General features: G+C 59.2%; 1 protein-coding gene across 9 annotated transcripts in view; it reads right to left on the bottom strand.

Moving 5' to 3' along the window:
• Positions 1–25,580, bottom strand: part of RBFOX3 (RNA binding fox-1 homolog 3) — a 405,667-nt gene that overhangs the window by 76,307 nt on the left and 303,780 nt on the right. Inside the window, exon 1 of one of the 9 annotated variants that reach the window (XM_032870450.1) lies at positions 244–878. The exons of 4 other annotated variants lie outside the window; for them this stretch is intronic. In XM_032870450.1, coding sequence (XP_032726341.1) covers positions 244–348 — 105 coding nt within the window. In that variant the 5' untranslated portion in view covers positions 349–878. Of the gene's footprint in view, positions 1–243; positions 879–25,580 lie in introns of those variants that run through there. 4 more of the 9 variants (XM_032870449.1, XM_032870460.1, XM_032870451.1 and 1 more) reach the window with 4 other exon arrangements.

Raw genomic sequence — 25,580 nt, 5'->3', positions numbered from 1 at the left:
CCTCCCGCGCCTTCGGAAAAGTTGCGAGCGACGCCCCAAACTCCGGCCCCCCGCCCCACGCCGCGCGCGCCCGGGGCGACCCCGCGCTCGGCCGCCGCTCCCCCCGCCGGGCCCCGGCGCCATGACGCGGGGAGCGCAGCGGGGCCCCGGCGGCGGCGCGGAGGCGGCCGAGCGCGGGGTGGGCGGCGGCGCGGGGCGCACGTGCGCCGGGCGGGGGGCCGCGCCGGGCCGGGGGCAGCTTACCTGTTGGAGGTAGAGGAAGGCGGGCGGGCAGGGCACGGAGTGCGGGAGCATGCTGCCGGAGTTGGACAGCAGGAGGCAGCCCGAGTTCGCCATGGAGCACAGCATGGGGCGGCAGGGGGGCGCCCGGCGGCAGCTCTGCGCTCGCTGCGCGGCTCGCACCCTCCGCGCGTCCCTCGGTGTGTGCGCGCGCCCTGCCTCCCGGGCGCCCTCTCGGTCTCCTCCTCCTCCTCTTCCTCCTCGGCCCTCCCCTCCCCCTCGCGGCGCTCCTCAGGAGGGAGGCATGGACGGCGAGCGGCGCGCCTCTGCCCGGTGCTCCCCTGCCCGCGCGGGGATGCTGGGGAGGGCGCGCGCGAGAACACGGCCCGGCAGGCTGTGTGCGCGAGAGGAGGGACGAGGGCAGCGGGGGAGCGGGCGCCCGTCACTTTGGAGCCACCGGAGCCCTGTCTGCAAAGAGTGGTGCGTGTGCGTGTGAGTGCGCGCGTGTGCGCGCGTGTGTAGCGGTGGGAGGGGGAGTCCCTGGCGTACTCCAACCTCAAACAGAGCCCCGCGCCGAGGGAAGAGAATCCGGAACGACGGCGCGACAGCTGATCACACACTTAACCCCTCGCCCGCCGGCGCCCTCTCCGGGGCCCCTCGGCGGCCCTCCTCCGCCCCGCGTCCAGCGGCTGCCCCGGGCGTGGGCTCCGGCATCTGCCTCCGGCCCCGCTCGGCCCGCCGGCCGCTGCGGAGAGGACCGGCTCTGCCGGCTTTGCGGCCGACCGGAAGGCGCTTCGTCCTGCTCGGCGTTCCGAGCGGCGCCTCTCATAAGGGAGGCCGGCTCAGTGGCGGGGATGTCGGTGATGTAATGAGGGCATCTACGCAGAGGCTTCCTAGCCGGGGAGCGCTTCTCCGCCGCCCAGCGCTTGGAAAGCCAGCTGGAGCCCCCGGGGGCTTCTCCTGCCCACCCCCACGGCCCCCAGACCTCATTTACACCTTAGGCCTGCCCCAGGCACATGGTCCTGTGGATATTTAATAGGGGGAGGGGGCGGGGACAAGGGGCACTGGCCACAATGCACCCTCCCCTCCCCAGACTCCGTCGCGCTGGACTTGGTGGACACACACGATGCCGCAGGAGTGTGCACGTATGGACCCCAGAACCCAGCCACTGCTTGGCTCAGGTGTTCACTGTCCCTGTACCACCACTGACACAGATGTGTGTGTGTGTGTGTGTGTGTGTGCGCGCGCGTGTGCAGCTTCACCAGGCACACACCCTCCCCCACCAGCCTGCGTGCACTCACACTGGACAGATGCCCCTGACCAGGCTCAGTAACCGGGACAAGCCACAGGTGAGCCTGGCTGTGAGGCACAGTCTGCTACCTGCCACCCCTAGAGGTAGAGCCAGCAGGAGGACACACCTAGCCTCTTGTCCCATGTATGCGCGCTTCTCCCGGTAAGGGGAGAAACCCACGGATACCCAGGACTAATTCCGGACTCACCTATCCTTCCTAAGGCACCAGAGATGTTCTTTCTTTCACTTCTGAGAGCAAGCCCCACTCTGGAGGGAGGGAGGGCTGGGACCCCCTTATAATGGGAAAGCCACCCATCAGAGGGAGGCCCCTTCACTTGCTGTGTGATTTTAGGAAAGTGGCTTGTCCTTTCTGGGCTCCCATTTGTGCACCCGTCCCGAGAGGCTGGGGGGACAGTGTCTGAGATGTCTTGCTGTGCTCCCTGCAGTACGTGTCTGTAAGAGCCATTCCGGAGGAAGTGGCAGGGAGGGAAGAGGGATGGGCTGAGAACGGGCCATCTCCAAGCCCTGTTTGGGAACAAGCTCCGTTCGAGCAAGGCAAGCAGGTGTGTGCCCCTCGGACGCCGCTCTGTCAGGGACCTCGTGTCTCTCAGAGTAGCTGCGGTTCACCTTCCTTAGAAGGAAAGGGCGTGCACCGTCTGGAAGGGAGGCAGATGGCAGAAGGGACAAGGGTCGAGGGAGAGGCTACAGTGGGGACAGCTGGCCCCGCCGCACATAGCCGCACTTGCTGACCCTTTTCTGGAGCCCCCCTCTCGGGTGGCACGCTTGGCTATGGACTTGCAGAGGCCATCCCCTGCCCTTGGGCGGGATGGTTATTAACTCGTCTCCCAGAAGAGGCACCCCGACGGCCTGAGACAGTGGTGGGGTGGCCCGGCGTTGAGGCCTGGGGCATCTGGGGAGGACCGCGGGGCTGGGTGTAGCATTTTCGAGGAGAGAGGGCTGTCCTGTGGAGGGTGGAGCCCAGGGTGGCCCCAGCTACAAGAGCAGGGGCAGCCCTGGGGGCCTCTGCCTCCCCAGTCCTTCCGCTCTGCTCTCCTGTTTCAGAAGCCTTCCCTCCCTTCTGCTGTTGCCGCCCTGGCTGCTCGCTCCCTGGAGGACAGTCAGGAACCCGGGGCAGCTGTGTAGCATTAACCCCCAGCCCTGCGCTCTAAGTCCACTGTCCGTGTGAATCATTCGCTCGTTAATTTGCCATTGTTACCCAACATCTACAGAGACTGAGGCTTTATTCCTCTTATAAGAGGATTTGAGAGTGTCTTAAACATTGTCCAACCTACAGGAGACACCCTTTGAGTTGACCCTCCTGCTTTCCCTTGAGAACCTGCTATGTGCAGACAGAGACCGCACCAGATGCTGGGGCTGTAAAGACCAAGTGCTCTGCCCTGGAGTGAGTGCACCGTCTGGTGGGGAAAGCAAGCCGACACACTGCAGCCTACCGTGCTAAGACCTGTGATGGCCCAGGAGAGTGGGAGCGCAGATCTGGGGTGAGCTCAGACATGGGGTGGGGTTGGGGAAGCTTTCCTGGAGGGACCTCTGAGCTCAGTGCTTGGCTTCCAGCATCCTTGCCTCCTGGTCACCTGTGGGGCCTTTCAGCCTGGCCGCCCTGGCTTCAAGCCTCACCTCCAGAGAGTGTCAGGCCCTGGGAGCGTATCTAGACACCTGCCTCCATCAGTCCTCTGGTCACACCTGGGCTCCAGAGGGACTGAGAACAGCAACACGGAATTAACAACCACCGCCACGTCCAGAAGAAGGATCTGAACATCGTGTCTGTCCTGCCCCTTTCTCAGGACGGGCTGTGTGCCCACCGCCTCCTGTGCCGGGCCATGCTCGTGACTTCCACTTTGAGCCAGTTACTAACTGACAAACTGAGAGGCTCTGTCCACGGCAAGGGGCGGGGGTGGTGTCTTTGGGGGGTTAGGCCGCCGACTAGCCAAACACTGTAGCCCCTCTGGTCTTCCTCTCAAGAGTTGAGTGTCGGGAGGGCAGGGAAGCTGCTGGCTGGTCTGCACAGCATCACCCCAGCGCCTGGAAGGGGACCTGGCAGAGATGAGTGCGGGTGTCCTGCCCCCCCTCACCCCACAGCTGATCCCAGTGCTGAGGTGACCACAGCGGCCCGTGCGGCTTGGAAGCCCGAGCTGGGCAAAGCTGCCGCAGAAAGCCATGCCCCTGCTTGGGGCATCAGGACCATCTCTACGTCATGGACGGGAGGAGAAAGGCGAGAAGTGGCCTGTGCTCCCCTAACTGCGCTCCTGGGGGTGTCCCAAGGGTACACAACACATCGACGGTGACTGTTCCTGAGTCTGTGCGGTCCTTGCCCCCCTCACCTCGGACCTCCAGTGCCTCCACAGTGGGGTACAGCATTCTTCAGGTCCCCGTACTCCTAACGGCCCTCCAGAGCCCCCGGTGCCTCCAGAGTGGCGGGTGGGGGAAGCCCCCAGGGCCCGGGGCGCTACTGCCCCCACTTCTGGGGGGAAGGGAGGCTGTGCCCTGGGAAGGGCTGTCAATCCAGCTCTAATATTCACTACTTAAAAAAAGAGCCAAGGAAAAAAATATCCCATTCGCCCTGAATCTGAGAAAGGCCTCGTTAGGGAGGCAGGAACGGAGCTGTAATTATTCCTGCGCTCCTGGGCACCACTATAAATACCAGGCAAAGAGGCACCTCAAAAGGTCTGGATGGTTCCAGGGCTTTGGAGATCTCTTGGCTCCTTCCTGTCCCCCCACCCATGTCACCTTCCCTGGAGGGAGCCCTCCTGGGTGCCCCCCTTTCCCTCTGCAGGGCAGGGCCTGCCTTTCCCACCTGCTCCGGGAGACCCAGGCCTGAGCAGCCTTGCAAACATCCTCAGTCTTCGTGTGTACCTCTGCGAAATGGGGACACGGAGTCTCCTTGGGAAAGCGTATGCCAGGAAGTATCCAAGTCGGCCTGTGTTTTTAACAAAAGGTGGGCAGTTCTGTAGTCGATCTGGTGTGCAACAGCCTATGACACTCCCCCGATCCTCTGGAAATTCCCAAGGCCACATGTGGGTATATTCCCACAGGAAACGAAAGCCCTGAAGTCCCTCTAGGGGAGGCTGGGTGGGGGGCTGAATTACTCATGGGCCTGCCCCTCTCTCGCATTGTGAGTGCCCAGACTGGTGTCCTCAGCCTTCACCTATGTGCAGAGGACAGCCTGGAGCTTGGCAAAGGCATGCCAGGACAAGGGGTGAGCTCACCGTCTCCGGTTGCAGCTGGGCCGTAATCTACAGAGACAGCGTGCTCAGTGCTTCCAGCACAGCCGGAGCTCCCTGCCCCAACTTCAGGGTGTCTGGCACAGGCTTGGGCATGAGCACCAAGGAGGCAGCAGTGGCACAGCTGTGTGTGGCTTTTCCATGGCAGGGGGGCTAAGATGGGCAGAGCTCAGGGTGGGTACGAGGGAGGCTGCGGTGACCCGAGAAAGCTCTTCTGTGTGAACCAACCAGACACCCACGCAACCAACTGAATCTCTTCCAGGGGGATTCACACCCCAGTTCCACAGCTATGGGCACAGGAGTGGAGTCAGGAGAAAGTCCCGAGCTGCTGGGGTGTGTCCGACAGACCCCCTTGGGGAAATGTCAGGTTGAGGACAGGCAGCTCCTTGTCTTCATATGAAATCTGGGAGCCCCTCTGATTCCCGAAGGGGACAGCTTCCCTACTTTGGGAGTGGGAGGCCCCTTCTGCTTTGTCTTCTAGTGTCCGATTCACCCAGAAGGGCAGAGGAGTCAGCGCGGGAGCCCCTGTGAGGAAGAGGACTGGTAGAGGCCAGGATGGGAGGGAGCTGTCCTGGCTGTTGAGGCCACACTGGACATGTCCAGTAGAGGGCCCACTCACCCTAGCCAGAGCCTCCCCTCTGCGGCCAGGCCTGTGAGGACGGGGGGCACTGGGGGTCCACCCCACCCATGGGCCCCTCTGCATCCCTGAGCCACAGGGCACTCGGTGGCGCTGAGGGGAAGCCAGGCCCGGTCCAGGCTGCCGGGGCCAGCACCCACCTTCCAGCCCCGCGGCACCCCCTCCACGCCCACCAGTGCTGTCCCCCTGGTCCCAGCAGACTGCAGCAAAAGTAGAAATCCGCGTGCAAAGGGAGTTTATTTATCTGTTTAATTAAGAGGCGCTTGCCAGCCACATTTGGGTCCATCGCCTCACTTACAACCATGTCCCGGCAAAATTAAACATAATAAATATAGGAAGACTGAAAGCAAAGGGCACACTCGAGATATATGGGCAAAGCCAGAAGTCGCACAGGGTTGCAGTTATAAGCACATCTTTCTCTGGCAAGTTCCCCTCCCCTCGGGGCCTGTGAGCCGGAGGACGGCTCTCAGAAAAGGGGTTGTGGGTGCCACGCGACTGTGCTCTTTCCACTCAGCACCGCAGCCGAGCTTGAGTTACTTTAAATGAGCCCCCAGGACTTCTCCCTTCCCCTCTTCTGGGGAGGGAGCGAGCGCACCGCAGAGCAACAAGAACATGTGAAACCAGCCGGTGCTGAGCGGCTCTCGCTCGGGGCTTGGTGGGTAAGAGGCAGCGGCAGCTGCAGCCCTGGAAAGCTCTTTGCAGGCTCCTGCTGCATCTGGGCCACGAGCTCCTGGCAAGGAGGCGGAATGGGCCGAGAGAGCTCCAGAGAAACAGATCTGTGCTCGACGGTGCCGACGGTGGCCAAGCCACCGTTCAGGGTACTGGCCCCAGAATGCCACAGAAGCCGCAGGAGGAAGGGCATTTAGAGTTCCTATTTCTATCTCTGACGTGAAGCCTCAAGGACCTGAAATGTTTGCTTAGACATCCTGGGAATGAGCGTGTCCACGGGGAAAGCAAAAGATGGGGATTGGTTATCGTCACTGACCGCCAACCAGAACAATAGCTTTTATTTGCTCAGTGCTTTGCTGGCTTCCCCCAAAACACCTACCGTGTCTGTTTTCCTGGATCCTCACAAGGTGGCGAGGGAAGGATGAGGCCACGTGGTACATGATGGCACTTGTAGGATCACAGAGGTGGCCCAAGGTCACACAGCTAGTGGGAGGCAGAGTTTAGGCTGGAAATCAAGCTTTCTGGCTGGCGGATTCACAGGAGGCTCTTGCCTCCCTCCTACAACTCTGCTTGGTTCGCGCCATTCCATGAGCGTCCCCGTCATTAGCCCTTGGCTCTCTCTCCTAACAGGATCAACCCCAAACCAAATCTGTTAACGTAATCGCCATTTGCAATAGCTTGGGCATTTACTAATCACACCACTACTCGGTCTGTGTGGCAATTATCTCAAATTTCCTCTTTCTCATTAGGCAGGAGGTCATGAGAACTCAGTAGGGTCGCTGAACCCTATGATCAAGCCAAAGAGAGAAGCTACTGTTGGACAGAGGAAGACCTTCCATGGGGGTTCCTAGCTGATCTACCACGAGATGCTTCATTTCCTACATATCCTCATCCCACACTCTGAGCCTGGCCCGCCACCGGGAGCCAGAGAGAGGCGCGGGAAGGCTGGGTATTTGCGTGGGGGTGAAGATTCTAGCTCCGAGCACCCACTCCTGGAATGCCCTTGGATGGCTGGGTCCCCAGGGCAGGGCTCCTGTTACGTTTATCACCGGCAGAGGCTGCGGGGCTGAGGAAAGCCAACAGAACCCACCACTCCACCCAGCCCACCCAGGCGCGGCATCCCCACCCCGGCTTGCTGCCCTTCAGCACCAGGGACAGCGCCAGCCCCTTGCTCTCAGGTCTCCCCCCTTCCCTGGAGGGAAAAGAGGGCACCCCAGAGCAGGCAGTGGAGCTGGAAGAGAATTTGGAATCACACTGTCCAGTCCTCCGCCTTCGAGCTGGCAGTCACTGCAGCCTTCAGGGGCAGGCGCTGTCTTTTTTTTTTTTTTTTTTTTTTAAGATTTTATCCACTTATTAGATCACAAGTAGGCAGAAAGGGAGGCAGAGAGAGAGAGGAGGAAGCAGGCTCCCCGCTGAGCAGAGAGCCCGACACGGGGCCCGATCCCAGGACCCGGGGACCACGACCCGAGCCGAAGGCAGAGGCCTCAACCCACAGAGCCACCCAGGCGCCCCAGGCACTGTCTTTATTTTAATTTTTTTTTTCTTGAAGCACTCCACTGAGGGAGACCCTGACATCTCTCTGGGAGCCCATTCAGATTTTTATCACCCTGACTGTCAAGAGATTCTGCCTTGTGTCTCACACAAACCTTTCCACTTTAATTTTTTTCAAAGGGGAAAAGCCTCGAAGGAGGGCCAAGGGGGAGCTCGGACCAGCTGCCGAAGCCACTGTGCCCTCCTCTGATTCCTGAGAGAGGCAGCGGGTCACCCAGCAGGTCCTGCAGAAGAAGGCCCTGTGCTCCAGGGGAGGGACGAACGGCAGCTCTGTGTGCCTCAGGTGTGGGGAGGGGAGGACCGTGCCTGTGACATGGATGGCCCTTTGGGGCTCTCCCGTGGCTGTAACCAGCATGAGTTTGTGTCAAGTTCCGTCAGGACTGAACTGAGGAAACGTGGCACGCAGGGCTCCTAAGTAGACAGCCACAGGAAGGGGGTCAGGGTTTGTTCTTATGTCCACCGTGGAGGGGGCTGAGCTGCCCAGAGGAGAGGCAGCGAGAGCCCAGCCTCGTGTTTCCTGGCTCTTTCTAAAGCCAGCAACTGAAAGGCCGGCCTCTTCACTTCGCCATCAGTTAAAATCAATCTTACTTAGCAGAGAGCCAGTGCCCCTTCCTTCTGCCTGGGTGAGAGGCTGCAGGGCAGCCCTGAAGAGAAGGGGTCACCTGGGCCCAAGGACTGTGAAAGTCAGGTCCTCCGCTCGGAGCGAGTCTGAAAGACTCAGTCCGGCATCTGCCTCTAGCCCCAGCCCTAGCACTCAGCTAGTTAAGAAAAAAACAGCCTCAAGCTTCAGGAAGCAGAATGCAAGGGGGCTGGCATTCCACTCTCCCTCTGCCCCTTTGTGCCCCTTAGAGCCAAAGCATCAGCTCATTAAAAGCTCATTAGGAGCCCAAGGCAGCAAAGGCCCAGAGAGGCAGCGCTGTCCTGGCAAAGCGCACGGCCCAGGGGAGGCGGGTGCACTGTGTCAGGTGGCCAGTGCCAAGCTGCAGACAGGAGCTGAGTGACGGGGTGGTGGGAGGTGGGGCGGGGGTGACGGCTGGGAGGTTTCTCACCAGGAAGCCTCATGGGAGCCGAGCTTGTCCCAGGACTCACAGGGGCGAGGACAGGCTGGTCTGCCAGGAAGCAAAGGAAGAGGTATTTCCCCGCAGGCCCTCTTCCCCACACCCCCAGCACGAGAGGGGCCCAATATGGGGTCCTTTCTCAGGCGTTGAGAGCAGGGAGCCAAGGCAGGGAAGAGGGAAGGGTAGGCAGGACCCTGGCTAGTGTCAGCCATGCCCAGCATCTCCAAAGGCGCCCGAGAAGTTGTATGGATTGCCGCCCGCTGTGAGGACAATGCAGCAGAGAAAGGGCCAGTGGATGCTGCTTCTTTCATTAGACTCTCTAGAGGGTGCCAAGAGCAGGGGCAACGGGGCATCTCTGGTGGGGGTATGGGGGTCTTAGGCGGGAGCCTATTATGGGGCGCCCACCCCTGCAGGCATCCATCCTTCTGCTCCCTGTCACACCTGGGGGGAAAACCCTCCTCGTTCCTGATCTACTCTGGCATTGGGGTCCAGCACTGTTTGGCATCAACACAACCCTCCAGTTCCAAGACACACGGTTTCTGAGAATTCACTGGCAAGGAGGTTTGGGGAAAGCTGGCAGCGGGCGGAGGGCCTGTGCTGTCTTAGCAGCTCCCAGGCTTTCCTCCCGCTGAGAGTTGCTGCATTAGGATAGGGGGAGCCGTCTGTGCCTTTTCTTACTTCCCTAGGATGCTGTGACTTTTGATTCTTGCTTGATTAATATACAGCCAACAGAGACTGTATTTAAGGCAGCTTTAATTCTCTCAGGTCACCAAACTCAGGGGCAGCAAAGCTGCAAGGAGCCAGCCCTGCAATAGATCAAACACTGGGACCTTCAAATCGCTCCGTGGCCCAATTTCTCACCGCTGCTGCTGCCTGATAACTCTCCCAGCCTGGAGCCAATATCCCCCTTTTCTAAGAGCGGGCATGGGGACCGGGCTTGGCAAGTGGGGAGAGTGGAAGGACTGCAGCACCAGGGACAGCTCCAGCCAGACCAGGGTGTCCAGCCCTCCTCCTGCTTGCCTTCCGGAGCCAAGGCACCAATGGGTGCAAATGACCTCAGTGTTTTGCTGGAGGTGGCTGGTGGCACCCTGCTGATGGCACCTTTCATGGAGACATCCTCCCTGGCAGATGAACCCCTCTGAGACCCTGCGTGTTCTCACGGGCATGGTCTATCTTTAGGCTCTCTCACCACCTGAGACCCCCACGCCAAGGAGAAGCCCGCGGCTCCTAGTGAGGACTAGCTAGCCAGTCTCCTTGCAGGTCCCTGGTGCCCGTGGCTTCTGCAGGGCCCCACAATTTCCTTTCTGGCTCAACCTCATCCCCTTACAACTTGCCTCATTAGCATCTCCTGAAAGGCAGCCTAATTTCTCTGCTTAGCACCTGGGTCTTCACTTGCTTGGTGGTGGGGGGGGGGCGGCGGAGGAGGTGGTGGGGGGATGCCTGTGTAACTGCCGTTTCCTCCGTTCCTCCAAAGCATCTTTTATAGACCTGGTCCGTGTTGCAATTCGGGGAGGCACCGTGGAGCAGTACAATGTGGGAAGATTACACTCGGAAGCCGGGCTTGTAAATTACCTCCCAGTGGGGGCAGGGAATGCGCCTGGGAGCGGGGAGCCCCGTGTGCAAAGCCATTCTCATTTAAGAGCAGGATCTTCCCGGATCAGACTCTGATCAATCCTTGCTGCCGCTATCAGGAAGAAACGTGTGCATGGAAGTTGAAAGAGCCCCAGACTCACTTTCTCACGCTCATGACCACCACTGGTCCATTAGGGTCTCCTCTAGACCTAGCCCCCGCTGGATTCATTCTCCCCACTCTGCCTCTATCCACTTAAAAATATCGTCTATAGATTTTCAAATTATTGTTACGCTTTCTAAGAGAAGGATGCGGTGGTTAAAAATTAACAGCAAATTTATAGGAATTCTATATGGCAATTACAGAATTATAATGACGTGGCTGCCACTTGGCCGTGTGTGGGTAATTGGAAATCCACGTTGGGAGACTAGAATCTTTACTGTATTGGAATTGTATTTTTGAGAGTAAATGCCGTGGAGAGGGTCAGTGGAGGCTTGAGCTGGCCGGGTTCTTCTCGGGAGGACGGGGTAGATGGTTCACTGCCTGTCTGGAGGTAGTTTAGAAGGAGAATCACTTAAGCAGGCACACAGATGGTGGCCAAGCAGCAATGGGATAAGTAGGTGTTCTGGGTGGGGGTGGGCAGCCCTGATGCCTCCCAGCCTGGTCTGGAGAAGGCAGGAGAGACTATGAAGGAGAAACTGTCCTCTCCATTGCCATCGCCAACAGAGCAAAAGGGATCCCTGAGATGGATACAGAAGGCAGCACTGGGAAAAATCTGGTGTGATTCCTATTTGGTGGATCAATTCTCCTTGTAAAAAAAAAAAAATGGTAAGAGAAAAATCAGAGAAATCACTTTCTCAAGACACCAACTTTGTCCATATTCCACACGGCTCAGCCCCATTCCTACACCTGCTGTGGCAGAAATGGATGTGAGCTACTTTCTCCTCTTTGTTTCTCTTTAGGATCCCAGGCACCAGATGGCCCAAGGGGGTTTCTAATAACGAAACTCTAGTCCTGAGGAAGGGACTTCCACCAGGAATTTGGGTGTGGATCGCCTTCCGGGTCCTTGTCCAACACAGGAGCCTTGAGCTCCCGTGCATACAAAACACAAGCAGGATTTCAAAGACTTGGTACAACAGAAAAGACTGAAAAATAATTGGTGTATCTGATTACTCACTGAAACAGCAGTATCTTTGATACGCCGAGTGAAATAAAGTATATTGTCAACATGAATCTCACCGGTTTCTTTTCACTTTTTGAATGTGGCTATTGGCAGGGAACACAGGGCCCCCTGTGGTTTGCACTGTATTTGCAGCACACAGCACTGGTCTCGAGAGCAGGGGTGGGGACACTGGGGTTTGCAGAAGGAACAGCGAGTTGGTTCTCCTCTTGGGGTGCGGCCCAGAAAACCCAAGTCCGTGTTGGCAGGAAGCACACAACTGAACCGATTCCTCCGCCCCAAATACAGATGTCCAGCAATGGGGTTTGCCCCAGTTAAGCCCTCCGTTTGCTCTGTCCTGACGTCTGGGACCAGGGTCATTGTTACTCCCAGCACAGTGGCCCCACGAGCCTAGAAGCCAACGGTGGCTTTCCTTCTTGGTCTCCCTCCCACCCAAGACGGGACAAGGAAATGAGCATGCCATGCACTGCTCAGCTTTGGGGCTTAGCTCATGGCTGCCACTGCTGCCTTCCGACCTGCACTGGGGGCAGCGTCCCAGCAGCTCCCACACTGCTCGCCTTGTCTGCATTCGGCTTCGGGGTGAGCGTGTTGATTTTCCTCTCTCCTGTAGAATGAGAGGACTTGGAAATTCCATTCCAGGGATACAGGGCATGGCAATAATTATCGTCATCATTCTAGTTTGGGACAGATCAGCTCCCAGGCACCCAGAATACCTTCAGCCTCATCCTACACCCCAGCCCCACTAAAGGGCAGGAAGGAGGTGGCAGGAGGGTGTATCTCATTCTCTCTATTTCATCGGATGGAGAAGAAACAGAGCCCTTCTCTTGAGACAGAGAGCAGAGTGTGTCCCAGGGTGGAGAGCTGGACCCGAGATGTGGGGTCTGGGTCATTGCCCCCTTCCCCTCGAGAAGCAGAAGCAGAGCTGAGCTTGTAGGAAAACAGCTGTCCCCCACCACCTGCCTTCCACCAGACAAGCAGCCTCAGCCCTTCTGGAACCCTCCACCAGCAGGAGGGCGTGCGCACTCAGGCTTGGGAGCCACCCCCACCCGGGGACAAGCCCACTTCTGCCCTGACCAGCCATGTGACTCAGAGCAAGGGGCTCCACATCTTGAGTTTTACTTCCTGCGTCTACGAAGATGGGACAGTGCTATCTCCCTCCAAGGCTGTGGGGCTTCAACGGCATTCTGTACACGAAGGAGTGGGCGCACAGTAGGTGCTCAGTAAATCATGCTCACTAATTCAGCAGATATCTACTGAGTGCCTCCAAAGCTGGGCTTTGTTCTCACTGCAGTGGCAGACGTGCTTCCCCTCTCTCTTCCTAGACAGGCTGAATTTGCTCCGATCATCTCCCAGGCCTCAGTACTGAAAGAAGGGTGATCTCGCAATTATCCGTGCAAATGGAGCGGAGCTTCCTCTGATACTTCAGAGCAGAGTCCGCGAACGTTCTTATTTGAATTTGAAATGCACGAAGCTTATTTTTGTGTTGGATTTACCTTCCTAACTACTGTTTGTTCTGGCTAATGCTCAGACTTGTTTGCATTCTTGGAACCCACCCTGGCTGGTGGTGAGGGGTGCGCCCTAGAAACACGGGGCCGCGGACCACCCCCTGGGGAGGACAGACGTGCGCTGGGAATGAGGCGGTGGCCGCCAGGGCTCCCTCCTGGTATCTGCTCAGCCCCGGCGGAGGACGGGAGACATCTTAATTTCTGCTTAACTTCTGCCTATGTGGGTGGTTGGGCATAGGCGGGCCATGAGGGCCACACTGGAGCCCACGAGCTGTGTTTTCTCTCTCGCAGAGGCGGACGCAGAGAGGAGGCGTGCACCCGTGCAGCCCTCCCTTGGAGGGCTGTCCACACTTTGCTCTCTGTCTCTCCCTGGGCTTATCTCTCTGTGTCTCTCCCTCTGTCTTTCTGTCTTCGTGTGTGTCTCTCCTTCACCCCCCACGCCTTCCTCCACTGGTGCTATTTTGAGCTCTTCTCCCCAGGGCAAACCAGGAAACAGATATCTCTTTCAATAGACATATCTTCCGTGCAGCAGGGCAGGGACACCTGTCTTCCCTCTAGAACTGTGAGTTTTGGTGGCCAAGGCAGTTGTATCCAACTGAACACCCCTCTTTATGGCTACTCTATGTCCCTCTGCAAAGCAGGGAGGGAAGCAGAAGACACAATGAACCTATCTTTCTGTCCCTTCTCTTCCCCATCCTTGCCTCCCAACAAAGAGATCTCTATGTATGGGGAGAGCGCGTCTTGACCCTACACGAGGCAACCAAGACAGCATGTACTCGTGACTCTGGTATGTGCTTCTGACTTCCCAGCATGCTGAGTGATTTCGCCACCTGAGGGCCTTGCTCTGTGTCAGGAGAGTGTGGGGTGAGTTGTCCTTCGTGAGCATCACGGGTGGCACATCTGATCATTCTCTGTGGTCGACCAGACCAGAAGGCAAGCTCCCTATGTGGCCACTGCTTCCTGGGAGTTCTGCCCCGTCCATGCCCCGCCTCCTCTCCATCCACACAGCTGTACTGGGGGGAGGTTGATTCGGATGTCCTTCCGGCTCTCAGGGGCTCCAGTGCCACGGCCACCGTGACATTTGTGTCCTGCACTCCAGCCCACGAAGCTCATTCATATATGTCCCCTCAACACGCCCCAAGCAACCCTGTGAGATGGACAGTTACAGCAGAGGTGACTGAGGCCCAGAGAGGCTAAGCCCCGCCCCCCAACCCGCGGCCTGTTGTTCCGCCCTCCAGCCACTCTGGTATGATTTTTAGGGAGGCCAGCAGCCCCCTCCATGCCTCTGAGCTATGTGCAGCCTCATTTTCTAACCACTGTCCAGGGTTGGGATACAAACCCACTCCCGCAAAGACGCTGAGCACAGGAAGCGAAAACTGCCTGCAGCTCGGCTGGGGACTGGGAACAAGAGCTCATCCCAGGGAGAGGAGGACACCGGGCCCCTTGGTGTGAGACCCCATGGAGAGGGTGCCATGGTGGTAACAGCCCAGGGGACGGGAAGACGCGCCGTAGGGTCTGACCGGCTCACTCTGTCTTCTTCTCTGAAGGAAGAGGCAGGGTGGCCAGTGGCTGTCAGAGAAGGGAGCTCGTGATCGCTGCTGCGGTCAAGCACCAGCCCCTGGGTCGGGGGGGACGCTCTCTCCTCTGCAAACTGGTGTGAAGCAGGCCACGCCCCTCGGAGGGGGTCACACCTGCTGTGTCACTGGGACAGGTCCCTCCTGTAGCTTTCTCTGATTCTGTCCCCTGCCCCAGCACGGGCAGGCATCAGAATCAGGGCAAGAGTGCGCCTGGGGGCCCCTCCTCGCTGAGCTACAGACTTGTCCTCTCCAGAGAGGGAAACTAGCCCGGGTGAGAGTCAAGGGAGAGGTGAAGGCCAGGCATCGGGAGTGTCTGAACCCAGCAGCGGACTCTGAGACCAGTGATCTTTGGGTGGGAGCAGGTGACTCGGAACAGCCTGGTTGAGTCCCAGTTCTGAAAGTAAGCAGACGCTCCTCGCAAGTCTCCAAAGCCTCGATGAAAATGCAGTGAACGAAGCTCTGGGTCTTCTATCGCACTAGCACATCTCGGGGGTCAGAGGTCACATGTGGCTTGTGGCCACTGTACCGAATGCAGGTATCAAACATTTCCACCGTTCCAGAAAGGTCTACCGGACAATCCTGCTCTAAAGCTTTCCAAGTCTGTCTCCTTATCCGTAAAATGGGCAGAAAAGTACCCTCACTATTGCCCAAGGCTCAGGGAGACGGCCAGTGGCCAAAGCATAGCGTTGAGTAGATGGAGCAGCCCCGTGGTTTGGGCTCAAGCGGTCAGTTTGTGGGAAATGGACAGAGGCAGTGGAGGGCCCCCGGAGAGGGGCAAGCCCACAGGCAGGACACACGCTCTTGGCCATGGCCTCCCCCAGTGGGTCAAAAGATGAGGTTCTGGGGCAAACCCAGAGCCCCCTTATGAATCAGCAGGTGTGGTGGTCAGCTGCGTCGCTGAGGCTGCCCCCAGCCTAGGCGTGAATATAAGAAAACTAAGAGCCACTGCCACAGCCGGAGACACAACAGGGCGTGGGCGTAAGCAGCAGGGGTTGCTTCAGCAGGAAGCCAAGAGGGGCAGAGGTGCACCCGGGAGGCCGGTGGTGAGGGGGCCGAGCCCTGGGGCTCCACACCATCTGGCTCTTGTAGTCCGGGAAAGGGGCAGCGAACTGGACTGGGAGGCTGCACGGGGCACGTCCACAGGGAGTTGCTGAAGCCAAGAAAGCTTTGCTGGGCCGGCAAAAACCCATATAGCATCTCAACGATAAAAAAACCAAAAGGGTTTTGCACAGAGAACACGTTGTTGTTAGGGGAAGGGGACAAAACCCAAAAAACTGACGTGGAGAAGGGGTCTGAGCCCCAAGCCCCTGCCTTAGGCAGAGACAAGGTGCAGGGGCCATGTGGGGGAGGCCGAAGCAGAAGGAGCCCATGCATCCTTGGGCGTCTCTGGAAGTGGGCAGCTGGGCCAGCCACGTCCCAAGTCCCTCAGGATGAGCCCATCCCAGCCTCTAGGTCTCCCCTGCTTTTAGCTCCTTCTTCATCCATCCCACACACCTCTATTCTTCTTAAGACTCCGCTTCTCTCTCCCCATCCTCTCCTAGTTTCTCGTAAACATCACCTGCTTCCCACAAAACACAAAAACAAAAAGCACCACGTAAGGCCGTCTTGACCCAATTCAGCTCTAAGTGGGGCGACGGAGGTCCCCCTAAGCAGTGTTGCCCAACCGAGGAGCCCTTCCTTCCACCCAGGGGTACTCTCTCCTGTTTTCCAAGTTGGAACAGATCTGCCCTTTTTGGCTCCAGAGTCAAGGGGCTGAGACAGGGAATTGTGGATACTTTCTAGGGGAACGTGAGCAGGTGTACGGAGTGGGAGAAGTGGGGAGAGGGGCATCGGGGGAAAGCTCGCTTCCTGCAGCACCGGGACGGCTGGCTCTGCTGGCGACAGGAAACCAAGCTTCCTGCCCTGAGCACAAGTGGGGTGTTCAGGAGATTGAGAGGCAAACGCAGGTCCTCAGGAGGCCCAGGCGGCTGTCTCTGGTGTTGAACCTGCCTGTTGGCTACAGGCTCTTCCGCGCGGGGCAGGGCTGGGGGGGAGGGGGGCACTGGTGATTCCTGTCCACCCTCTCCAGAGATTTCCGTCACTCCCTAGAGCATGTAAGTACAACGGTTCTGCAAGAAGATCACATCTTTGCAATTATAAACTCCTCCCGCCCCCTGGAGATGTCGGAGGTGGAACCCCTGTCCCTCCACGCTCTCCCAGTGCTGTGCTTGCATCCCTGCCTCCTCACCCCTTCCCACAGGCTTCCTTCCCCCCACCCACACCTTCTGACTCCACTGGAGGCTGGCGGAGACTGACGGAGAGCCCGAGGCAGACTCCGGCAAACTTCCTGAGAACTTTTCTCCAACTTTCAGACCTCCTCTGCACCTCCTTCCCTGCAGCAGACGACCCAAATGCTGCTTCCAACCATCGCCACCTCCTCTCAGCAGCGGCTGTCTCGTCCTCCTCCCCTGCCTGCTTCACTGAGCTGTCACAATCCCGGGGTGATGACACATGTCTCTGAAACATCAGCAGTCATTACTGGGAGAATGCCCTCAGTCCCCTGGGTGTTCGCGGAGGCACTGACAAGGCTTCCCTCCCGGCACAGGGGGTAGAGTGGGGCAGGGGCCAGATGGGGGAGGACTGCAGAGGGAGAAGCACAAACCCCGGGGTGCACTGGGGTGTGATGTGCTGCCTCCTGCTGTCTAACCTTCAGGGACCTCCCATCCCAGCGGAAGCGGGAAGCTTGGGATCCGAGCACTATGGGAAGGCGAGGCAGCCCCCTGGAAAACGTTGGGGCTGCATGCTGGGAGCCACCTTCTTGCACAAACTGCAAATCCCTCTCATAGGGCAGAACTGTATAGTCCACAAAGCTCTCCCACCACCATCCCCACTGATTCTCACACCTCCTGGAGAATGGTTATTAAGAATCCAGTGCCACAGATGGGAAGAGTGAGGCCCAGGCAGGGGACCTGCCCAAAGCCTCCCAACTTCAGCCCACGCATCAGACAGCTCCCACGCCCCACCTCCCACCCATCTTTTCACCCCGGCCTTTGGCGGGGCAGCCGGCTGTGCACGGCTCTGCCGACAGTGCGTCCCCCCAGCACACAGCCCATCGTCCACTCTGCTCACGGGCTTTGCTGCTGTCGCCATTGGGGATGCCTCCGGGAGCTGTTCCGATGCGTGGGCAAACCTGGGAGTGCGGAGGGGCCAAGGCTGTGTGGAGTAATCCTTGCCCAGAGAATAATCCTCCCTCTGGCACCCCTTGGTCGGTTCATTCCTGGCTCCCCCAAGCTCCCCTGGGATGGCTCCGGTTGCCCGCGGTGGCGATCACTCATGACTCGCCCTTGCATTTGTTCTCCCTCGTTCCCTGTCTAGCATCCCCAGTGCCCTCACTCCTGCGCTCGTCCCACAGTACACTCCCTGCTGGTCTGCACTTCTCCCAGGGCCGGCTTTCTGGGGTGTGATGTGCTGCTGGGGAAGTCCCTCAGGAGGGGATTCTAGAGCTGGTGGTCAAAATCATACACCGTCCAGGAACCCACTGCTGATGCCAAACAGACTTGTGACAGCCGCTGGGGACCCCAGCCAGCACGGGCAAACGGTGGAGATGAGACCCACAGTCAAGATTAGTCTTGAAGGAAGCAAGGTTGGAGGTCCCTCGCACATCCCTGTCCAGGTCCCCCGGAGGGACCGGAGAAGCACGGTGGACGGTGGCCGCTGGTGAGCGCGTACCCACGCCTCCAAACACAGACTGCGTGCTTCCTGCCCAACCCACACGACACCGCCTCCACTACTGGTACACGTCACGGAGGGTTCAAAGCTCTCTGTTTCACACGGGAAGCAGAGCAGCGCACATGTGCTGTCTCGCCACAGGGCTGCCGGGGCCCTGCTGCTCGTTATCGCGCTGTCTGCAGGGTCTGTGGTCGTTGTGACATTGCAGAGGACATCACGCTCACGCACCATGTGGAGGAAACTACGCTGCTTGGATCAGACGGCAGGAAGAGGGAAGGACGCCGAATGCCGAGGGACCCACGTGCGTCGGGGGGTGAGAGATGAACTCTGGGGAGACCCGTGGCTTCCACATCAGTGGAGTGTTTGCAGTCTGGGGCATTCTGGAACATCGCCCCGACTCAACACAAGGGCAAGTTGTCTATTCTCCACTCACCAAGAAGGGGCGTCAACTTAGTGGCCTCTTTGGACCCGGAGGCAGCGAATATTAGGGTCTCCAAAGGCTACCGGTTTTGAGGAGGTCCCGGAGCGAGACAGGCTCAGCAGCGGGTCCAAGACACGGCACACACACTCCAGGGGCGCTAGAGGTAAACCGCGGCGAAGCGGGACGTGGTGAGGCGTCTCTGGCTCATCTCCGAAGGGGAGACGAGCACTGACTCGCGGCGGGGCTGTGGCTGGCTGCATCTCGAAGGGTCCATGACAGACTGGACAGGAGATGGGGGTGCAAGACGTGGACGGACTCACGTACTTCTCGTGCCCCAGGCCCCTCCCCTCAGCTCCCCTTCCTGCTCCAGCCTTTGCTCCAGCAATCAGGGGTCCCCATGTGTACACTAATGGCCTCCTGCCGGACGCATCTCAGGGGCCCCCCGAGGCCCCCACCAGGTGTGAGGTCTGCTGGAAGCAAGGCAGGAGTGAATGTGGAGGTACTTGCAAGCCCACACCCTGTGGCACAGGCCTCCCTGTGGGCTCCGGGGCCGGCGGTGACAACTCCCTTCCTCTGCCCCTCCTGTAGACACTTTGGCAGAGCGTCCCCAAGTCCTACAGGGGCTGAGCCCCCCGCCCGCTGCCCCTGCACTCAGCTCGGTCATCTACCCTAGATCAGCCTCACCACCTCCCCCCACACCCCGGTTCACTTTTCCAGCCCCTTTCCTTCGGATCACTTCCCAAAATAAGCCTCCTGCACACAACACCTTCTCTCAAGCTCTGCTTCTGGGGGAAAGATCTAGACGAAGGCAGCCAAGATCTGAAATCCATAGTTTCTCACCTCAAGAAAAAAGAGCCACGGGACTTTCCACCTCTCCAGTCTCCCTAATGGTATTAATTATTTAAAAATATTTGCTGGGTTAAAAGTACTTCTTACAATGATACTTAGGTTTCTTTCTTAATTAAGAAGAAAGGGCCAAGTTTGACAGGATTTTCACTGGTGACAAGTGATCATGCACTTCGGGGCTGGTAATCACACAGCTCCTTCCCACCCCACAGTGACAGGCACAGAGTGAAAATCTTTCTCCGTGTGTATCTAGGATTACCGCCGGAGGTGAGAGGGCCCTTGGTTCATCCTGGGTCCGTGGGCTATGGCCAGATCCCTGGGTGCCGGGCCTCCCGGACACTCACCCGTGGCGAGGCCTGCCTGCTCCCAACCCAACGTGGAGCCAGTCAGTGTGCCCTGTCAACTCAGCCGGGAAGCTTCCCAGGCTGTTCCCAGAGACCGGGCCATTGCTGGGACCCTCGGCCAGTGGGCTGTGAGGTCAGCCTCTGGGGCAAAGGGACCCAGGTTTTCTCGGGACGCCCCCTGAGAGGAGGACACCGTGGAGGAAGGACTCTTCTCACAGCGCCTCTCCCTTGCAGCCCCAGGGTCCTGAGCCAGGTACCACCCTTGCAAGGGGACATGTGTCCAGTGTCAATGCTGCCCTCGGGGGAGCATCTGCCTTCATGCAACGTCCTTCCAGTGCGCGCGGGTGCCCCCAGGCACCCGACTGTGTGCTCGCTCTCTCTCCCCGTTCTTTCTCCTTTTCCAACTTCAGCTCCTTCGAATCCAGCCAGTCTCGCCCCTGCATCGAGGAGATGGTGATTTATTTAGTCGTGCGATTAATCAACGTCTTGCGTCTCTCTGTAAACAATGTGGGCTCCAAGCCAGAGGCAGTGAAGCCCCGCCCGCGGAAGGTCATGTGGCCACTCTGGCAGGGCTGTGTCCCCCCTCTGTTCTCATCCCACTGTCTCACTCCAGCCTCTGTCCTCCAGCCCCAGGGACAGCCTCATTATAGCCGCCGCAGAAAAGCTGCTCTGACTTCTGCCCGTGCAGCCGTAAGCCCGTGGGCACAGAGTCAGGCGGAGGTGCTGCCTGGCAGGCATGGTTCCCCGTCTGCACGCGCTGCTCTGTGGCTCTTGAGGCGGGACTCGGGCCCAGCACCACGGCTCTGGTCCTTTCTGCCCACCCGAACGTCTCCACCACATCCTCACTGGTCAAGGGCAGCTCGGCCAACAGCCAGAGGTCCTGACACCTGCCAACACAGGGGAGCTCGGGCTCTGCAGCACTCAGGCACTGGGCTGGGGGTGGGGGGGCATCAGGAAGGGCAAGAGACAGAGGCACCGGCTTCCCTTCCATTGGGGTCTGCAACCACAGGCTGACCTCCCCTCTCTGGACAATTTCCAACTTCTGGCTGGTTCCTCTGAATCGTCTTTGAAAAAACAGTCCGCTGTTGGCCTTCTCGCCGGATGTCAGTCCTAGGTGAACAGAATTGAGTCACCTCGAATGACGGATGCCCCCTCCCGGTGCCTGAGCGAGAATGGCTACAGCCACGACCCTGGCCATGTTCCCAGGCCTGGGGTTGCTGGTTCTGCCTCTGTCCCGGCTCCCACCCTGCTCCCGGGTGAGACAACACCTTGCACTCCGGCCTGGGCTGTTCTTGGGCGTACAGTCTGTCCCTTCTTCTGCCCGGCTGTGCTGTGGGCCTCCTTCCTCTGTGCTGGTGCCTTGCACCGTGAGCGTGGGGACCGGCCCCATTCGTGCTCCCCGTCCCCCCAGTGCCTGTGCTTCCTCTGCTCCGTAAAGGTATGGCCTGGGGACACACGAGCCCGAGGTGGTGCGTGTGGGGCTCACGCCTGTAACAGCAGAGTCTTCAGGTGCAAGGAGAGTGCTTTAGAGAACCCGGCAGCGAAAGGGACAGACGGACGTGGCTCCTCTGGGGCCGAGAGAACCCCCCCAGCACACTGGGCTGGTGACTTGGAAGGAGACTGTTCCGTAAACTTTTACTGATTTCCTCTAATTTTCTTTTAAGAGTTAGACACCCCCCAACCTCCTCATCTAAAACACACCATCTACTTCTCTGTGGCCGCATCCAAGCTTCATCTCTATGTAATTTTAATTTTTACCCAGGTGTAGTCAGGGGTCCTGCTTTTTCACTTAATGATGTTTCAGAGACACCCCCGTGTTGAGTCTCCTGCAGTCAGGCTTAATGGCTGCGGAATATCCCATCGATGGCTGCTGCGGGATTCCCGAGCTACGACCTGACCATCGGCACGTGGGGTCCCGCCGGGGGCTGCTTCTGCGGCTGCAAATATTTCGGGACTTTGAGCTTTCTCCCTTCGAGTTCTTTCCCGGCACCGGGTCCCCGCAGTGGGATTAAGGAGTCAAAGGGTCGGGCGCTGTTGCTTCCTTCTTCCTGGCTGCCTTTCAGGAAGACAGGGCGAGGGCGGCTGACGCATAACCGTCCCCCTGCACCGTCGCTGCGCATCCTGAGGCCTGGCGTGTGCAGGGCGGAGGCGGCAGCCCACAGCCCCAGCTTCTGGACACGACTTTCAGAGATTACCCAGGTCCTGTGGTCTTAAACCAGCCCGCGTACCTCGTGCAGCGGAGCAGGTGTGGGGCCCAGGACGGCTTCCGCACGGCAGAGGATGTGCAGTGGGGATGTATCGTCAGTGTCCTGTGGGGGCTGCGGCTTCGGGCCCGTGGGACGGTCAGGGCTGAACCAAGACTGTGACCTGCCAAGGCGGCCTGGGCCGCGTTTCCCCGCTCCCCTCCGGACACGTGTGGGACGTTTCTCATTCCAGCTCTGCAAGTGACGGCCGGAGGAAGGTAAATGGAGGGCTCCTGACCCCGCTTGTTTCCATAATTAAGTCTTACAATCACAAACAGCAGACTGTGGTTTTGGCTGAGCCGATGGATCAGCTGGGGGTGAACGCTGGTGTGGGGCCCCGGGGATGGGGGTGAGGGGGCGTGCCGGCCCCGCCAGCAGCTCCGGGGGACCCCTGTGCCCCGCCTGACCAGCCAGCAGGTGCCCTGGTCCTGGGATCTGATCCTGGGGAGCTTCTGACACAGATGCCCTGAAGTGAGGGTTCTCAGCCTCCGGGCAGGGCCGCATCCTGGTCGCTCCCCCATTCTGACTCCCTCCTGCCAGCATTTACTCTCGACTCTCCTGCATGGCATCCTTACAACCAGGGGCCGCTGCGATGGCCAGGCTCACCGATGGCGCTGGCCCGGCGCTCTGAGAAACCCTGACATCCACTCGTGCCCACTCAGCACCTGTGAAGGATGCCCATGACGTGCCAGGCTCACAGCCGGGCATGGGGATGCAGGATGGGGAGCTCCCTGGCCTGGCCCAGGACGACACGCCGGACCCTGAGGCTCCAGCCCCCTGCACCTTCAGAGACACCAAGCCGGCAGCCCTCCCTGCTTGGTTCTGCTGCATTTTGGGAACTGACAAACACCAACGTCTCTGACCTCACCAGAAGATCCTCAGCCGCACCAGGGCCAGAGGAGGGAGCCCAGGGTCTCTGTGCACCATCTTCCAAGACGACTTCCAAGGCTCTGGACTCCCCGGGCCACCCCCGCCTCCTCAAGGCTAGAGTGGGGGTCCTCTTGCGTCTGAGTTCTGTCCCCACCCTCTTTCCTCGTATCCATTCGGCCCCGGAGGAGGGGTCCACGCCCGACGACACCCACTCCCCAGTCTCCCCCACTGTGCGCCCCCCCCAATGGCTCCTCCCTTCTCCCTGCAGCCTGGCGTCTGCTCCCAACTTCTCCTTCCTGGAGAACCCCTGCCTTTTTCACCCTGTTCTTGGAAGCCAGGTCTTCTCCTGCCCACAGGCCCCCACTCCCAGCCCCACACTTGCCCACTCGTGTCTCGTTCTTCATGCACTGCAGGGATTAGACCTCTGAGCAACCTGCTTCTTTTAACAGAAAATCTGGACACCCTCCTCCCCAGCCCTGCGGAGCGTGGGGGCCGTCCTGGTCCTTAGTTCGCGCCTCTCTGGGAACCACTAAGGTCTCCAGCAGTCCCCGGTTCTCAGTAGTTTAGGGGCCGGGAAGGGTGATGATGGGACAGGGCTGGAAACAAGAGCGGGTTCCCCGGTCCCAAACTCCCTGTCATTTCCTTGACACCTGGACGCGGATGTCACCTCAAGCCTCATTCCAGACAGAACAGTTTAATAATGGAAATGGGATAGAGTCCCTGTTTCTCCTGTGACTGGAGTAGGGCCAGCGAGGGCAGGGGGCAGGTAGGTGAGATGCATCTCCCTGGCTGTATCTCCCAGGAAGGGTGAAGGATGTGGGGAAGGAACGAGTTCATGGTCCAAAGGTCACAGGATTCAGTCACACCGAGCATCTCTGTCCTCGTCCGTCAGTCCGGGCAGCCAACAGGTGTCGATGGGCTGCCAGCAAGGTTTCTCCTCCTGCCTCCCGCACACGCAGCATGGGGGGCAGACGGGCTATTGGGGGGTCACTATCGGACTGTGTGGCCACCGCAGCACCCCAGCCCAGGTGTCTCCTCCTGCCCATCTGCATCTGCCTGGAACTGGGAATCGTGGATGACCTTCAGGAAGCTTCTACGTGGGGGCCGCCCGCACCCGCCCACGCAACGCCACGGCACCCAGATGCTTCTGTTCTTGAAAGTGGCACGAGGGGCTGCTGGATGGACGAGTGTCGTGAAGCCCCCTCTGTGACAAGGCCAGGGTCACCCGGCCCAGCACACCGAAGGCGCGCGGAGAAATGGAACGCGGGGCTGCATTTCTTCTCCGAGGGCCTAAGACGGAGCTACCTTGGGGGCTCCTTGCCAGAGCTTTCTGAACCGGGTCTGGGCCCTGCCCCAGTGGCCTCTCTAGCGACACAGGGGCCATCTCCTGCCCTGTTCTCCCTCACCACTTGAAAACACCGGCGCAGTTTTTCCTGGCACGAATGGACACTTTGCTTCATGGTTTTAATAAGAGCAGACATCGTCCTGTAGGAGCCTCGTCCGGGAGCGCCCGTCTCCTCCTCAGTTAGACAAGCGCCTCTGCCACCCCTCCCCCCAAAGGCCATCGCAGGTCTAGGCGATCCTGGGGCTCTCGGCCTCGACAAAATGGCTCAGAGGTGGCCGCGTCTTGAGCAAAGGGACTCAGACCCAGAGAATGCTGCTGCGGCCGGGCGGGGCTGGCAGGAGCGAGGACGAAAGGAGGGAAAAGGGAGCAACGAAAGCAAGCCAGCCGGGCAGGGCAGGGACCCCGGGCTCCTAGAGGTCGGGTGCCTCGGGGCTCCTGCCCCTGCCTGGGGGTGCTGAGGCTGCGTCCAGACTGGCTCAGGGTGGGTGTGCAGACTCCTGGGGTGCCATCCGGAGCCACCCTGGAGAGAGGAGGCCGGAGACCCAGGGGCCCCCAGATCCCAGGCCTCAGGAAAGGAAAACACTAAATCCTCATTATAAGGCTTTTTAAATGCAGAGACAGGATATTAGCGTTTAAACAGCTTCTATTACTCCAGGGCAAACTTTAAAAAACATAATATTTATAGAAAACCTCATTCAGCTCGCCCTGTTTGCTCTTTATTTCTCCTGCAATTACTGCTAATTTGGAGAGTTTTGCTTTGGCATCTCTGCCCGTTGCCAGTCAATTACAAAGCCGCCCACCGGCGTCCCCCACCCCCAGCCTCTCCGCCAGCCAACCCGAGGCTGCAGGACTGAGCCCAGCTCCCAGTTCCCTACTCGTCCTCTTCCTGCTCCGGAGCAAACGCCAGCCGCCCCTCCAGGTGCCCACACGCCCCGGACCTGTGCCTTTCTCTCCAGGCCATCTGTCTGACCATCCATCTGTCTGTCCGGGGAGCCCTCTTTGCTGAGGTCTGGCGACTCCCAGACTCTGACCCTGCACGTGGCCACCCTTGCGCGCCTCTGGGCTTAGCCCAGCCATGGTGGGAGGAGAACCCGGCCGTGGGTCCCCTGCCTGCTCCGGGCGGCAGCCCCATCAACCGTCATGTTACACTGCACCTCTGGCCCCGTGCCCGTGACTTACGCAGGAGGCGGCTCTGGAAAGTACCCGTGTTCATGCTGAGCGACGGTGGGTACGCTGCTACTCATGGAAATGCCACCACCAATTTGCCCCTTCCTCCCTCCTTCCAACCCTCCTCCCTTCTTTTCTCC

The sequence above is a fragment of the Lontra canadensis genome, unplaced genomic scaffold (genome assembly GCF_010015895.1).
Source record: "Lontra canadensis isolate GAN:19392208 unplaced genomic scaffold, GSC_riverotter_1.0 scaffold41, whole genome shotgun sequence".
Classification (NCBI taxonomy): domain Eukaryota; kingdom Metazoa; phylum Chordata; class Mammalia; order Carnivora; family Mustelidae; genus Lontra; species Lontra canadensis.
Note: the sequence above shows the minus strand (reverse complement) of the source record. Positions and strands in the feature narration are given on the sequence as shown.